General features: G+C 40.0%; 1 protein-coding gene across 1 annotated transcript in view; it reads right to left on the bottom strand.

Moving 5' to 3' along the window:
- Positions 1-10,211, bottom strand: part of SPATA16 (spermatogenesis associated 16) — an 85,217-nt gene extending 75,006 nt beyond the window's left edge. Inside the window, exon 1 of the mRNA XM_019619143.2 lies at positions 9,976-10,211. Coding sequence (XP_019474688.1) covers positions 9,976-10,194 — 219 coding nt within the window. The 5' untranslated portion in view covers positions 10,195-10,211. The remainder of the gene's footprint in view (positions 1-9,975) is intronic.
- Positions 10,212-16,747: the final 6,536 nt, after the last annotated feature.

Below are 16,747 nucleotides of genomic sequence, written 5' to 3'. Positions count from 1 at the left end.
TTTTGTTCAGTACTCTTATTTTTCAGTGATAGACATAAGTAATGGCTCATTCAGTGCAAAAGCAGAACTCCTTACATTTTTCTTGCTGTGATAAGGGCACACTTGCCATTATTACAGCTGCATTGTCCACATTGCTGCAGTAAAGGTTTTGTCAGCACTTCCACTCTAAACACTATTTTCACTCGCTGTATTTAACCTGTTCACAAAAATAATAATAAATTGGGCTCTGGGCTGAAATTTGGCAAGGGAAATAGTTTTTTTCAGAGTAGTTCAAGGGATTTCACCGTATTATTCTAATTGCTCTTTGAGGCTGAAAGTCACTTATTAATTGTTTATGTGGTGCTGAGTACAACAGAACGCTAATCTCATTAGGCTAGACAGAAGAGAAATATTAAACTGTATTAATAATTACTGTTCCCAGCAATCACAGAGCTCGTTCACTAGATGCTCTTATGCAAAGGCTAAGTCTTATCACTTAAAGGCTGATTCCTTCTATTGCTCGTAATGGCTTATGTAAGTTAACTGACGTAGAATGTGAAAATGTCAGAAACTGAATGTAAGAAACAAATACTGCATAAAATACTTAATATATCTTTAACAAAAAAGATTACAGACATCTAAATTGAATTACAAGGCAGGAACACCCAATGTGTCAGCAATGGGAAAGAGAGAAGGTAATAGGCAGGACTGGGAGGTTTCTGCCTCATGATCTTCTCCATCACGGCATGTGCATTTATTTGGTTCCTTGTCTTAGGCAAGACTGCATGCTTCTCCATGTTGGTGCCCATCTATAACCAGCATTAAGCACAATTTCTTTTCTTTAGTTTTAAGACAGCATCTTAGTAGGTTATAGGACTCACTGAAATGGGTTAGCCAATCTCACGAGAGTTAAACAAAGATCTTAATATTTTCCATTGCTCTGGGGCTTCTTTCTCTCCATGTGCTCTTTAAAATATTATTTTGAAATGTTATATTATTGGGCATCACAGCAGAAGTTAACAGCCAACAATTACAAATGTAGAGACTTCAATTAACTATTTTTGTTATGGGGATGCTCTCAGATTTTGTTAACATGTGTGTTGAATATGATGAAATCTGTAAAAGAACAGTAAGCTAACAACTACAACTTAAAATAAAGAAGGAGCCCAAATCTCCAGCAGCATATCTTAGGGCAAGGAGGCAAAGCAAATGTGGAAGAGAAGCATCAGTCATCAGCTGACAACCTGGAGGAAGGCAAAGGGAGATGCGATACACAGTGAGGGCTCAGGATATGTGGTCAGTAACTGGTGTGACTAAGGGAAAACGAAGAGAGCCAAACTGAGGATGTTTTCTGCATGCATTTTTAGGCACTGTGTAACTGTCTTCCTTACACTCCCTCCTGGTGAAATACTTCCTCAGAAAGTGTGGGAGAAAAATACTGAGAAACAAATGAGACAGCGGGGTGAGCATTCCAACTTGGCTTAATGATGTCATCCTATTAGCACAAAGCCCCGCATTGTCAATTAGGAAAAAAAAGGTCAGCGCTGTGTCTGATGGGATGTGAAGCCCAGCCAGCCCTCTGCGGTTGGATTCAGCAGTGCAGCACTGGGGGAGCAGCATGGCTCATTTTCATAGCTGAAGGGACACTGAGAAGGAAGAGGGAGAGAACACAGACATTTTTAAATGGTAAAGGTTTCTCCAGCAGGATCCTGGAAAGTGGGGTTGTGAGAACAAACAATTCCTCTCTGTGGGGAGAGTGAGCTTAGGGTAATCCCTAAATGAAAAGGAATGCAAAGATTGGTCCTAGAACTGAGACGTTGTGCTGAAAAGCCCAAGTTTTTTTTGGTACTGCAATATTTCCTAATTCTGTTGGGAAGACAAGAAAGCAATTTTTGAAGAGATTACAAAGCAAACGTCCAAGTGTCCTACTTGCTTTCATTCTGAAGGAGATGAAGAACTATCGATTTTCTGAAGATTGCTTTGAAATGGTGGGAGTTGAGTACTTCTAAAGAACGAGTGCAGAGGGCCAAAGTTTGGTTTAGGAGGGTTGCTGCAGACTGTGCTCTGGGCTTGATTAGTTCTGCCAATGTGCTATTAAGAGGTCTGCATCTCATAGCTGCTCTGGGCAGCCCTGCTTCCAGGACAAGGCAGGAATTCAATGAGAGCTCACAGTGTGGAGAGCACTCTCTTTCACTTCTACAAAATAATCACATTCCTATGGGACCAAGCACTAGGAAAGCCCAAACCTAAAGGAAACCCATAAACACTTCCATTACCTATTTTGTGGCTCACAAAACTCCACTGCTTCCTCCCGTGGTGTTTAATTTGCTAAAGTGTTAACTGCAGCATAGGAGCTCCTAACTAGGACTGTTCCATTTTGATGAAGACAACTTTAGTAGTGATCTTTCCTTTTGGTTACTTTACCTGTCTGATTAGAATGAACCTGGGAACTTGGCACTGAGATTCAGAAGCCATTCATTTTACTGACCACTTAAACAACAAGGTAACACCTTATTCTTTCCTCTGGTAGTAACACAAAAGCTCCCCATACAACTTTTAACCAAAACGAGCAGCAAGGAGAAAAGGCTAGCATGAGTATGGGAAGAAGAAAAGAAAGAAGAAAAAAAAGTCAGATGGGGTCTCAGGTTAAAAAGACCATCATATCAAGATACAAAATGAATTTTCATGGCTTGAGAGGTTGCCCTCCTTCTGAATGTTCTCCTCACCCACACTGCTCCCTTCCCTGCAGGACGAATCTCCCTTGGAAGATGTTAACAGGAATTTATTTTCTCTCAACTTTTATTGTTGTGGCTTTCATTTCTTTTGTACTATTGTCTTTTATGACTGTTGAATCTGTTTTCTGTTGTAAGAGCAATAAATGGAAGAAAAAGAGTGAAAACAGAGAAGTACAATCCAGGATGAGGAAATAGGGAAGCAGACAAAGGGTACAGGCAAGTCCCCTCCTGTTCTTGCCATGGAGGTGCTCTTGAAGAAGGGCTCCATGGAGAAGACAGCCTTAATGAGAAATGGGGAAATCTTAGAGAGCACAAATTAACAGTGATCGGTCCCAAAGATTTTAGCAAATCTAATAGATAGAAGCTGATCATTCTTTTGAGCACAACTTGGTGCCTATGAGCAGAAATTCATCCTTGCGGAGAAGACCAGGACAGCACTATACCTCCATTTCTTAGTCAACAAAACGAAGTTGTCTTTTGCTAAGTTAGCTGCTGAATTTTTATGACCCCAGCAATACAATTTGTCTTGAAGCTTCAACTCGAGTGACCCTTAAAGGCAGTATTGGAATTCTTCTGCTTGGGTTATGGAGGCTAATAAAGAGTCTGTTAAGTGGTGGGAGGGCACTGAAGCATTCATGCATATGAAATCATATGCATATCTATAACCTGAGATTTGTCTGGTGCTATGAAAAGAAATGCAGAACTACTGGTGCTTAATTCTCTAAAACTTTCAGAGCTGTTTCTGGACTCAGATGTCCCTGCAGTGAGTGATGGTTAAACAGGCTGTTTGTAAAAACCTAACAAACCAAACAAGGGGAAGTAGAGAGGTTTCTTTCCAAACCAACAAAGCTTTCTATTTAACTGCAACTTGCTGTCTTAACAATTACTGTACGCTGAAGGTAAAGGCTAACCTGGAACCTAGTGCTGGCTTTATTGATGGGTTTTTATAACAATGAAAACTCCAGGGTGCAAAGGAGAAGAAAGAGAAAAACTTTTCTGGTGGCAATCAGAGCTGCTGAAATAGCCAAAGCAGCATCATTAGAGGCTAATCTGCCTTGGAGTCTGCTTGATTAAAAATAAGAGACAATAATTTTCTTATGGCTCTGGAATTCAATTGAATAACGCCATCTGTTATATCATACCACTGTCATACGGAATGATCTGTATGTTGAAAGCCCTGCTCAGGCATAAAGTAATTAATTTTCATGGCAGGACCAGTTGTGTGAAGTGCAGCACTTCTCCAGTGTAAGAGAAGCCAAGGAGCACAGCAGCTCGCAGGGTGAGGCTGAATTTCCCATCAGATATTAATTAAACACTGAGTCCCCCTGGGAGGCAGAGATATTAAGCAGAGGTATTAAATGAGTTAGCCATAGCAGTGCGTGGGTCCCTCCCTGACTCCATATTCAGGGCCCAATGGTGGGAGGTATTGCTGACCCATCCTTTAGGCTCCTTGTGAGCGGCACTGCGGTTGCCTTATCCTGATGAGGGGTTTCACTGGAGGTACATACACAGACCAGGCAAAACGTCAGGGTCAGAGTCTATGATAAAGCACTTGGAGTTTATCTATCCACCTCCTGGTTTTGCTAGCTGCTTTAGCAAATACTCAAATTATGCTTATTCCATTTCTCACAGCATGGAATAATGAATTTTAAATATTCCCAGGCAAAGGAAGCCTGGGAGGAAGGAAAAAGAGAGAGGCAGAAAGATAAAAATTTTCTGTATGACACCCAGTGAAGCACATGTCAGTAATTGTAAGATTATATTCATTAAAAATGTATTTTAATACTTTCCAGAGTTATCATTACAAACCTAGAAAATCTAGAGCTGGAATTTCTAAAACTTTTTTTTTAACCCGTGCATTACAGCTGCGTATTCCACCCCTAATTGCTTTGTAATCTGACACGTAATGGTTTATTGGTGGCAGGTGAAGCCAAACCCAGTAATGACGGAGAGCAAAAGTGTGCAGAGATGAGAGCTCCTGGCAGCAGCACCTCAGTTCTGCAGCTCTGTGCCACCAATAGAGCTGTGACATGAAAGTTAGCAGGAGAAAAAAGGTTGTGCCAAAGGACTGGCTGAAACAGCTCAGATTAACATTCAAGACAGCTGTTTTGCTTTGACAGCTTTCAGGTTCTTATTATGGCTTCCGGTTTTAATTTCTTTTAGCTCAGTGCCTTCATTTTCCAATGAAAAAAAATTGACTTTTGAGCAATTATTTTAATCTCTGTGGATGTTTATCACCTCTGCTGTATTATTTTTGTCAATACGAATGTTAACCTGTAGTGCTACAAGAACAGTAGGGAAATATTCCTCCATACCCTCGATGAACAGAATGCTACATGGCACAACTTCTACAGCTGCAGATTTCCCATTCAGGACATGCAAGAGAACCTGGTCTTTGGCATGCCTTTATGCAGCTACACAGCTTCATGATGGCCAAGGGAAACCCAGTAGCAGTCGTGGGTCACTGGGAAACAAAGCAATCTGATGCAGCAGTTCATACTGATGCATTTCTGTTTATCATATTAAGAGTGTGGCTGGTTATAGCCTTTATTTCCTATAAACTGCACCTGGACTGAAGCCAACACTGTCACAGACCAATGCTGATTCTGTAGTCCCTGCTTTTGTAACCTTTAAGTTACATCACTATAATGTCTTATGTTATAACTTTCCTGAGATAATTCTGCAAAGCTCCAATGGATGCAAGGTGTGGCAACCTGAATTTTAACTTCTAATAAGGCGCTACATTAGCTGGAAGAGAACTGTATCTGCTCCCTTTTTTCAGCTGGTTTTGAGATGCAGACATCACGGTGAGATCTTTGCTATTAGCTGGGATCTCCCAACACGTTCTGTTTGCTCCAACATTTTTTGCACAGCTTTCCAATTGCTGTGTGTCATGAGCACAGGTACCTTCTGGCCACAAACCCAAATCATTGCATTAATAGGCTGCTGCACATGCAAATTTGGATGGTGAACGATGCTTGGCTTCTTCGTATCATCTTTTACTGCTCCTTCCCAGAGGCATAAATGTCACCTTAAATACACAAAGCACAAGGATGCTCTTGCAGACCTGCATTCCTCACTGCAAAGTATCTTTCCTCCTCCTTGAAGCTCTTTTTTCCTGACTGCTATCATCTCATTGGTGAACAACACTGAATTGTTCATTTTGAAAAAGCAGCATTGGCTGCTGTCAGACTGACTCTGGCTTGCAGAAGGCAGTAAACTCTGAGTTTTAATTATGAGCTTTGACCCTCAGTTAATCCCAGCAAGGCATCACTGCAGAAGATACTGGAATTCAGCTAATAAATAAATGGAAAGACAAATGAAAGCTAAAGCCAGGGACTCTGAGCAAGGCCTGCTTTGCATGCTGGCTTCTGTGGATTCCTGCTGCAGCTGCTCTTGCAGCTGCATTAGTTCCAACGTCAATTGGAGTGATGCTCTACAATAGCCTTGTTACAGAGGATCCTAAAATCTTCAGAGTTTTTGGAACATTTACATTCTGAAATACCATACTTAAACCATTTCTCAATGTTTAGATTTAAGTGGGCACAATTAGAGTTGATTTTTGTTTTGTTTTTCAACTGGTAGTTATTACATTGAGCGAGTCTTCCTCGTGGTCATGGTCATGCAAACACACATGTACAGATCTAAATGTGATGGAATTGAGTAGTCCCACAGAGTTGCATAACATCAGATGTACAAACAAGCACTTACAGGGTTGGGGCTTACACTGTAATGAGGAAATGCAGAATGCAGCATTCGAGCGTATACTGAATTTTCATAGAATCATCTGGTCCTACTCCCCTACAATGAGCAGGGGCACCCACGGCCCCATCAGGTGCTCAGAGCCTCATACAGCCTGACCACGGGCATCTCCAGCAATGGGGCACCCACCACCTCCCTGGGCAACCTGTGTCAGTGCCTCACCGCCTTTACTGTAACAGGCTTTTTATCCAAAATGTTTTCCTTACCTCAGGTTTTCTGCGTATTTTTTCAAAACATCAGTGGTACATGATGTCTCCCGTTTGCTGGCCTAACTTACCCTTTCCATCCACTGTTAAAAGCTCCAGCGACTTTGTCAGAGCAAGGATAAACCTGTGCAAACGCTTTGAAGGACTCACTCAGTTCTGTCCAGAGATTGCCCGTAAAAGGTTTGTCAGTGGTTACATCTGAATAATGTTACCACAGTGTTTCATCTGTATTTCTTAATTTTTCAAGCTTAGCTATGGATATCCTGGCAAAACTACCAACTTGCACAGAAAAAAATTAAGATTTTGTAAGGAGCAGGCACCATGAAGGGAACATATCTAAGAAAATACTTCATTTACAGGTTCTTAATGTAATGTATTATGGTATTATAATACCTATAAATAGTGCAACTACAGAATGGGCAGCATGGGGACCTTGAAATGCAGCAGACCTCGTCCTATTTAGCATGCTGTTTACAGCTTGCCTTCTAGAAGGCATGCAATTAGATGACAACCTGAATGTTTATTTTAAAATAATGGTGCTAGCCCTTGCGGCTGCAGGAAAAAGCTTGGAAATATAACTCAAATATCATGTAGAGGCTCAGGAAACAAAAGAAAAGAAAGAAGAGAGTCTTTGTGAAAAACAAAAATCATTTCCTTTTGGTGAGATGTTCTGGTTGCTTGCCTGAGGATGTTCAGTGTTTAAGGCTGGCAATACTGAATGCGAGAGGGAAGATTTTATTGTTCGGATACTGTAATAAGAGCAATATTTTTCCCCATTCTAATTATACTTTACATGCATCTTTCTGGTAAGTATGGGCAAGCCATGTGATTTCTGTGCCTCACTGAGCTAATAAGACTTCACTTCTCTTCAGTGGTGCATGGATCAACTTACTAATATTTGTGAAACACAAAGGAATTAGGATGATGAACATCCTATAAATTAATAACCGCATCTCCATTCATTAGCTCAGGAAAGCTCTGTTTTCTTGCACAAAGTGATTACTGAAAATGCTCTACTATGTATTTTATTAGCAAACAAGATGACATTAAGTGGCAATATGTTAAAATTAGTTGTCTTCCATTCTTTAAACTTTACTGGAAAAAAGTTACATTTTCTTTTCAGATTGTGTTTCCCCGAGTATAAAACAGATGCATTTGGATAAATAGATTTGGGACATATGATTAAATTAAATGAAGAAATAGAAACATAATGAAATAAAATCCAAGTATATGAAAAAAATTCTTTTCACAGGGCTGGAGTGGATACATAATGCTTCTTCTCTTCCTTAGCCTGCTATGAGGATGACAGATATTACATCATCTTCCAAAGTACCATCTGAGGTGCCACTTCTGATCTGTGTAAAAATGAGTGTCTGTTCATGGACAGCATATCTCAAAATCCAGTTAAATGTATTAAATCTATTTCTATGTTGAGCACAGTGTTTGTGCTTAGTACATTTATTGCCATCATTAAAATAAAATTAAATGGTGCCATCTGAGATCAGGATCCTATTATACTACTACATATTCATTGTAGAAGATGCTTTTAAAGAGACCAACCAGAGGAAAGAAAGATCCTTAGCAGTAAGGTACTGCATCTCAGACTGTTGAGAGGCCCACTGGAGGAGTGATCTTACGCTTATCGGCACCTGAACTCCACTGATGCACATAATTAAAAAAAGAATCGTTCCAAAACACAAAAGGATTTTGAGTAAGGTCGTTACTCACTTGTCCAGACACTAAAGTGCTGAACACTCATAAATCAGAGCAACTTGTTGACCTTATCCTCAAAGAAATTCTGCAAATGCTTTTAAAAATGCAGTGTAATGTAAGTCTCTGCAACACCTACATCAAAGAAATAAACCTTACGGCTGCAGACCGCAAGATAGAGCTGATGGAGGAAGATATGCAGGAGTCATGCTGTCAACCTGGGACACTGCGTGGGTTCAAGAGCCGTTTCAGAACAGAGAAGGCGATGCCAAAACTCACAGACATTGAGCCCTTCTCAGTGGCCACCCCCTCTGTTCAGCTGCTGAGGACTAAGGAATCCCATGGCCAGAAGGAGACTGCAACAAAATGTCATTTTGCTGATAAATGAATAATTTTACTCTCAAACTAGGCTTTTTTTATTCTTTCACTAGCTTAAGCCCAAATGCTTCCTCTGCAAATTTGCTTCTCCAAGTGCATTTTGGATATGGCTTCCTACTTTAGCTGTGCAGTTGAGGTGAAATCCAGATGTATGAATTGAGGAAATCCTCTCCCTGCTTACTGATCTGCGGCCTTAAAAGTACAGAGTGGGGCAAAACAGTTGTGGGGAAAAGTGCAGCGGGGCTGAACAAAGAAAAAGGGGAAAGAAAGAAAATGGAAATGTCTAGCGGATCAGTAAGAAGGGACAAACATCACAGATCTGAGGAGGGACTAGAGAATTAAGAGACAGGAAGGGAAGATGATAAAAGTGTTAAACATAGCTGGGTGATGAGCAGAACTGATGAAACTGAGTTTCCTGGGCCCTTAGAGCTGAGCTGCCTGGTGTCTAACGACGTGCAAGCTCTGAGCAAAGCTTTCCCAGGAGGCTGCATCATTCATTGTCTCTCTCTTGTGTGAATTTTCCTGGTGCCTATTTGGGGACTTGTTGATGATGCAGTTATTTGGAGACAGAATCCAGGGAGCTCCAGATAAACAATAATTAAGCTTTTTTGTCCTCAAGGAAAATGTTGCAGTCTGAATGAAATAGGAATGAAAGGAACTTACAAAGCGGAAGCAAAAGTGAAATAGAAAAGAAGGGCCTTCTCTACGTAGATCTTCAAGGCTGACTATTTTAAACCTAGATGACTAATGGAGATGAGTTTAAAAAAAACTCTGGAGGGAGAGAGACAAAAGAGTGGTTGATACAGGTGCCTAAAAAGATCTGTATTGCCAAATGACATCCTTGGGTAGAGAGGGCTGAGATGTAAAGAGTTTGATGTTAGGTGATGGAAGGAGAGAAGGGATTTGGGGAAGGTAGGAGAGATGCTTGGAAGAAACTCATTGTAGTCTATTGAAAGTGCTGAGCCTGGACTGTAAATTTGAGTGAGGTAAAGAAAAAGAAATGCAGTTTTCTTGTTAATGTCCACTCCATTAAGACTGAAGGTAACAGATGGGGGGGACGTAGCCAGGCACCCTCTCCTTCCCTTGCAATCTATTAATACCCTGTTATTCTTCAAAGGGGGAAAGTTACAGCCAGGTTATCCTGGCTGGGGCCCACAGGAAGCCCTCTTGTGCCCAGCACAGAAGCAGGCAGCTTTCTCACTTACCAGGCAGGTCTGCAGCTGCCATCTACAACTGTATGCCAGGCAGAATGCACCAGGGTTCAAAAGACAACATTCCACCCTGGCAACGCTGACGTCCCTAACAACCACTGCTCCCCTACCCAAGTCTTCACTTCCTAGAGTCCCCAGTATCTCCATCCTCACCACCTGGTGTCCCCTATACCCCCACTGTTCCTCCCATCCCCAACTTCTGCAGTTGCCCATGTCCCAGGAATTCCTGTGTGCCCACCACACTTCATCCCCAGTAACCCCAATGTCTGCCACTGCCTCTCCATCTGCATGGGGAGCCTCCAGGCCTGGACATGGTACAGTGGATAAAAACATGGATGACAAATTTGTGCTGGAAATGAGTCCTCTTGGGATAAGCAGAAAGTTCAGCCCTTCAGCCTTACACTATTTCTGATGGATAATGGCAGTATGCTGAGTAACAAATTTGAAGTCCTTCATAAACTTGGTTGAGCTTACTACTATAAACATTCTAGATCTGATCAGTTAAAATATATATTTTAACCATGTGCCTCTTAGTATAACATAAATATGAAACAATAAGAGAAGTAAACATTGCAAAAGGGGAAGTATTCAGCAGGCTTATTATAGACACCATCAAGCTGGCCATATACCTTGATTTAAGTTGAAAAAAAAGAAGTTCTGATGCAGATAGATTGCTCATAAGATGTATTCAACATTGCTAGTCCAAACAGCATAATTTTAAAGCTAAGCATTCCCCATACAGCAATGTTTGAACCGAATGCTTTTTATGTATGTGATTAGTTTGCGCAGTTGTGTGATTATGCACATGGGATCTGATTCACAGGATTGCTTCTTTCTTCTTTGACAATGGGAAGATGTAAGAGTCTAAAAGGGTTTCTGCTGGTTAAAAATACTCATGAAAAGTAAAACTTCAGTATAGAAAAGCCAGATAAGGAAAAAAAGATGGAGTTTCTAGATCCGAAATTCCTACTGTGCAAAGAGTTTTAGTGTTTAAGGCTCATAAAATAGATTGAGAGTCCAGTGACATACAAGAGTGGATTTTTTCTCCGCTCTCTATTTGGCTATATATCAGTAGGACTTCTAGGCAGAAGAAAAGTCTTGCTGACTGCATCAAAGATTCGTTACTGGGGACAGATCTTAAAAAATAAAAAGTAAACTTAGTTGAGAAATGTTTGTAAGTTATTTTTTAGTGAATGTTTTGTTCCTTTGCTATAAACACGCATCTTTTTTTTTTTTCTGAAAAATAGACAAGAAAATGAAGTAGTTGTGTTCTTTGCCTGAGAAAGAGGTTGCAGACATAGCCTGAGCAGAGAGAGTGAATGAGACCCAAAGACATGGAGTAGTCAGACTGCAACTTTCAGGAGATACTGAAATAAAAAGCTCAAATTGAAATGCTTTGCCTTTCATCTGAAAAACGGCTTGTCTCAAATAATTTCATGAAAAACTGCATGTAGCCAAAGGTAGACAAGGGCGGGCTGTGGTCAGTGGCCAGGACGGTGGTGAGGCATTGCCTTCGGGCACAGGCAGCCCCCGGACAGAGCAGTCACAGCTCATGGTGAGATGACTCAGTCACTTTGCTGCTGTGTCTCAACAAGAATATAAGAGAAAATAAGCATTGGCGTCACATACTCTTGCAGATCTTTTCCGGTCAAAAGGTAGACTGCTACATAATTAAGTTAAAGTTTGGGTTTTTTAATAGTTCTAGGATGACTACGAGGTTCTTGGGACTGCAGAGATGACGTGACATTCATGTGTTCAAAGGTAAAGGTGCACGTGACCATCGTTCATATTGGGAGATTTTAGAGATAAATCATAGGGGACCAGAGGAGAAATCAGTGCTCTGGGAGCTGCGGAGAAAATGTGCAGGGCAGGGAGGAGGACACAGGCAGTTTCTGCAAATCTGATTCTCTTTCTACCTTGCAATTTCACCTTGCTGACTGGGCTAACTTTTGCAAGGCAATTTTCATGCAGGTGCTTGTTAAATTCAGCTCATACACTAAGCTTCTCTTTGGACGAGGAGCTAGCTGAAAGTTGCCATGAAAGGCCTTTATTGGAAGTAAATCCCCTCTCTTAATGAACAGACGCTCATACTCAAGACAATATGGAGTTACACAGTTCCTGTTATAGCCTTAGGGAGGCAGATATCCCCTCTGGTATCCGTGCCCTTCATAAAGCACTGGCACTTGCATCCTTGGTGGATTTGTATGTTCCCATATCCAACAGCTCAGAGTAGGCTCTGTCTGTAGAGCATCTATCACAGCATTAAGAAAGGTTTCTATCATGATGCAGTGATGGTGAACATTTTGTGACATTCTGGAATTGAATGCCCCTCTTCTGAGGGCATTTGATATGCCGTTCTCACTTGCTGCAAACCACATCAATTTTGGAGACACATTTGTTTTAATGCTTTTAACAGCGCATGTCTGAGGTTGAAGAGAAACACCAACTTCTGTCCCAGCAACTGCTTGAAAAATAAGATAAAAAAGACCAACAAAAAGTTGGTGGAATTTAGTCCTTAATACAGCTGGGTTCCTGCTCCTCCCCTCCCTGCTATTTTTAAACAAATTACTTTTAATATTACCTAGACATTAATGTTTTAGATTGAGTACTATTCATGCTCCATAACTGCTTTTCATAAATGTTTTAATGGTTCCAGGCCCAATTCCACTGAGGTCAATTAGAAGATTCCAAATAAATCCTTCCTTCCCCTCCTTGCATTAGTATGCAGCTTGTAAGAGGGCTGACATTGGCCTGTGCTTTTATCTTAAAATTATCCAAAAGACAATTTTCCTATGGGAGGAAGTATCGCTGTATAATTTGTGGGTGGTAGGTAGAGCCATGCTACCCAGGTAGGAACACTTTTTTTTAATTTAGAACTTGATTTTCAGACACACCGAACACAATTTTGCCTGAAGTTAAATATAGGCTTTGGTAGCCAATACCTCTGAAAACCAGAACCATAATTTCTAACATACCTCATTTTGTCCCAGGCTGTACTGTTCAGAATTAGGTTTAGAGTAGTTTGGAAGCAGATTTCAATGTGTTCTTTCTGCAAATATCTCAGCAAAATGAAGTGGTATATTACATTAAAGTATGTTCTGTTTTATTTATATCATAATTCCATGCCTGTGAGTATCTGACTTTAATCAAATTCATTTTTAAATGGATCTCAAACTTTAAATAACTAAAAGCATCTTTCTTCACAACAAGAATATAGTACATCTTTGGTGTACTACGCCATAAAAATACGGAAGATGGGGTGTAAAATATCTTAGGAAATATTGATTTTCTTATTTGCTCATATTATGGATGGCTAACTGGATAAATACTACTGTGGTTTGTGCAGAAACCTGAGTTCAAATTTCTGTTGTACCTCTGAACTTGCAGTATGGCCTAGGGCAAATATCTTACTGAATATGGCCATAAGCTTTTCTGCTATGCATGCATAAATCTTTGAACCACAGAGGTCTAGCTTTAATCATAACTGCTGTAAGAATATTTTTATATTCTCTCTTTCAATGCTATTTAAATGCAATTTTTATAAGTACTTTTTGGCTTACACTAATTGCAGAGTTTCACATTTTTCTAGGATGTTTTAAGAAATCTGAAATGATTTCTGGTATTTGAAACCAAGCTTGAAATTGCGCTGAGGACACAGTTCTCACAGAAAGATTTTTCAGCTGAATTAATTACAGTACAATCAATCTGTGGCACGTGGGACAAGGAATATCTGTTGATAACCTTGGCTGATCTTACTGTAGTTTGCATTCACAAGTCTGAACAGTTTTCTGGACATATTGCTATTGCCATTATGCCCTTTCTTAATTTATGTACTTGTGATGGTTTTGGCTATCTTGACAAAAAAATCCTATGCTTAAGTCAAGGACTCTGGAACTGTTAGCTTTCAGTGACAAATTACCTGTGGACTCATTATATGCTTATTGTCTAAGGCTTCTTGTAATAGGAAATCTGTTTTGTATATTAGCAATTTACATCATTATCTCTGTGTATTCCAACTGGAACTATTAGAAACACATCTTCCTTCAAGAACAGAACTTGAAACAATTCAGCAAAAGAAATAAGAAATCAAGCTGTGCCATTCTTTTCATTGTCTCCTAGTTATATTATCTGTGCATGCATATATGCACTGAGGAAATGCAAAACCCAAATAGCTCTAATATAATTCTAGCTTTTTGAAAACAAAGAGAAAGTCATCACTCTGTGAAGCTGAACCAATAATATGACACCAAGAAAAAATCCACATATGCTCAGCACAGAGCTATATTGCCTTTTTTATTGTCAGCTGCCCGATGCACAAGTAAAATGTCACCTCTGCAGTCTGGTTGCATTCTTTGTCCACTCTCATGAGAAGTAAAGTGCAGGAAACCACATGGGGCAAAAGTAAGCTGAGCTGCCTTCTCACTGCCAAAATACTTCTGGATTGATAGGATGTTGTACATTTTTGAAACATGCACCTCCCAGACTTGTATCTAGAAACAGAAAACAATAAAAGGGTAATCATGCTCTGTAACTGTACTGAATCTCATTGAATGAAATCAAAAATCCTGACGCTGGAAAAAATATTTTCAGTTTAATATGGCACTCTGGCACCCACTTCTACAGCAGGAAACCACTCTGATTTCGGCAGGTTCCAACTGCAATGGAATTTCATGTAACGAATCTATTTGGGACCTATTTCTGATCTCTTTGCTTCCTGTTCCTGATAGGTTTACAGAATGCTGAAGTTATTTCACGGCAATAGCAGCCCAGGTTCAGCCTCCCCATGATGGCTTCCTCCTGGTGCTCTGCTGCATGATTCAGCACAGAAGTGATTCCCTGAATGTGTGCTGGCACAGTATACCTGCTGCACACCTCTTTCTTTCCTGACACCGAATGGATGGAATTGGTTCTGAAAGGTTATAATAAATATTACTACTCATTTCCAATAGGTGGCTCACATAACATTCTTCATGGTTTCCAGAGGCAACTGGAAGGAGAATGATCTTGGCTTTGTGTAGAAAACCTAGACAAATATTGTCTCTTCTGCCAAAGAATTCTTTTTCTTAGATACTCAAATCTTAAACTCCTGTATACTCAGATTTATGATTCTCTGCCACTGTATTTGTTGTAAATTGTGTTTTGCCTAGTTGCAGGTAGCTACAGGGTTTTAACAATCTGCAGAATTGGATCACTAAAGTACTGTTTAAATAAGAAAAAAGTCTATAAAATCCTTTTGACCTTAACAGTATCCACAAACACTGCAAACTTGTTTTACATTAGATTTTATAGATACCGAGGGCATATACATTTTAAATTATGCAGTCTAAGAGAAAACTGGCTTTCAGATACATCCAAACATGTATTAAGTGTCTCCTGAACCTATAAAGAAATATTTCTATTCCATTTAATAAATGAGGGCCTGATTCTTCTATTGTCAGTGGTGTAATTTCATTGACTGCCACAGAACTACAGCTGATTCATAGCTATGAAAACGATAAAGGCAGCACTTTAGCCTAGGGAGATGAGCGAAACTTGAAAGCATCATGCCAGTTGCATTAAATCTTGGTGCAAAACTGAAAGTTAACAATTTAAGAAATGTGTATTATAAATAGTTAATGTACTTTTTTTTTTTTCCTGTTTAAGCTGCTGATATTCAAGACTTCATATGGTTTGTGAGGTTCAAAATGAAATTCCCAAGCATGGTGCACATTTTTTTCCCTGGGGATTTCATGTATTTATGTATATGCAGACTGTTTTGTTTATTTGTATTTGAAAGCTTTTTCACCATACAACGAGGTCCTAATTTTTACAGACAATCAAAGCTGTGCCTTACAAATAACAACTGTTTGCTTGTATAGAAAACAACGTCCTACGAAAAATTAAGTTGTACTTATTTTTTAATATAGTACTTAGAATATTAGGTATATGAATCTTGTAAATCAGAATCTAATTAAATTATCAATTCCCACAGCAAGTTCTGCATCTTCTACAAATACATCTCAAACTGTATTAATCATAGTCCTGCTTATGATTTTCCCAAACTAAAGCTTCTGATATTGCTTGCTAAATTCTTAACAGAAATTAAAAAAATCCAAATACTAACAGCAACCAAACCCACTTCATTGCTTAAACAGCAGTCTTTTCCAGTGACAAGTTCTGACTCGCAAAATCACACTCTTATTTATGTACCAACAGATGTGTACAGGCATGGTAGGCTTTTCTGCTCTTATTGGGCTCATGTCTGGCACAAAACCATGCAGTTATAGGGACCATAATCAAAAACTCATCCACATTTTTATGTGTGTTTGTCAGCCTGCATATTCCCCCCAGGCTGGTGGGATTCAGAGTTCAGCGAGCGCCTCTGGTAACCAAAAAGTTTGTTCTCCAACCTCATTAATCACAGCTGGATGTGTAACAGGTTCCTCACACAGCACCTTGTCCAGGGTGCCTTCTAGCAAAGGAAATATAGACTGATTCATGACCCACTGTTCTGAGATGGCAGACAGTGTGTCCATTTGGACTTGACTTCTGGATCCAACACATCTTCCAGAACTTAATGCAGTTAAACAAAGCTTCCCATACGGTACTAGTCCAGCATTGATTTTTAGCTCTAAGTGGAGAGGGAAGAAGCCTTCTGAAGCAACTGTTCCCTTGCTTTCTTTCTGGTATACCTCACAGCTTCCTATCTGTTTTATGTCTATTGCTCAGCTTAGGAATTTGTTTCTGATTGCAGTGTCGAGCGACTGTCAGAAGAGGGCAGCTGCAG

The sequence above is a fragment of the Meleagris gallopavo genome, chromosome 11 (genome assembly GCF_000146605.3).
Source record: "Meleagris gallopavo isolate NT-WF06-2002-E0010 breed Aviagen turkey brand Nicholas breeding stock chromosome 11, Turkey_5.1, whole genome shotgun sequence".
In the NCBI taxonomy this organism is placed as follows: Eukaryota; Metazoa; Chordata; class Aves; order Galliformes; family Phasianidae; genus Meleagris; species Meleagris gallopavo.
This window is presented reverse-complemented; position numbering and strand designations above follow the sequence as displayed.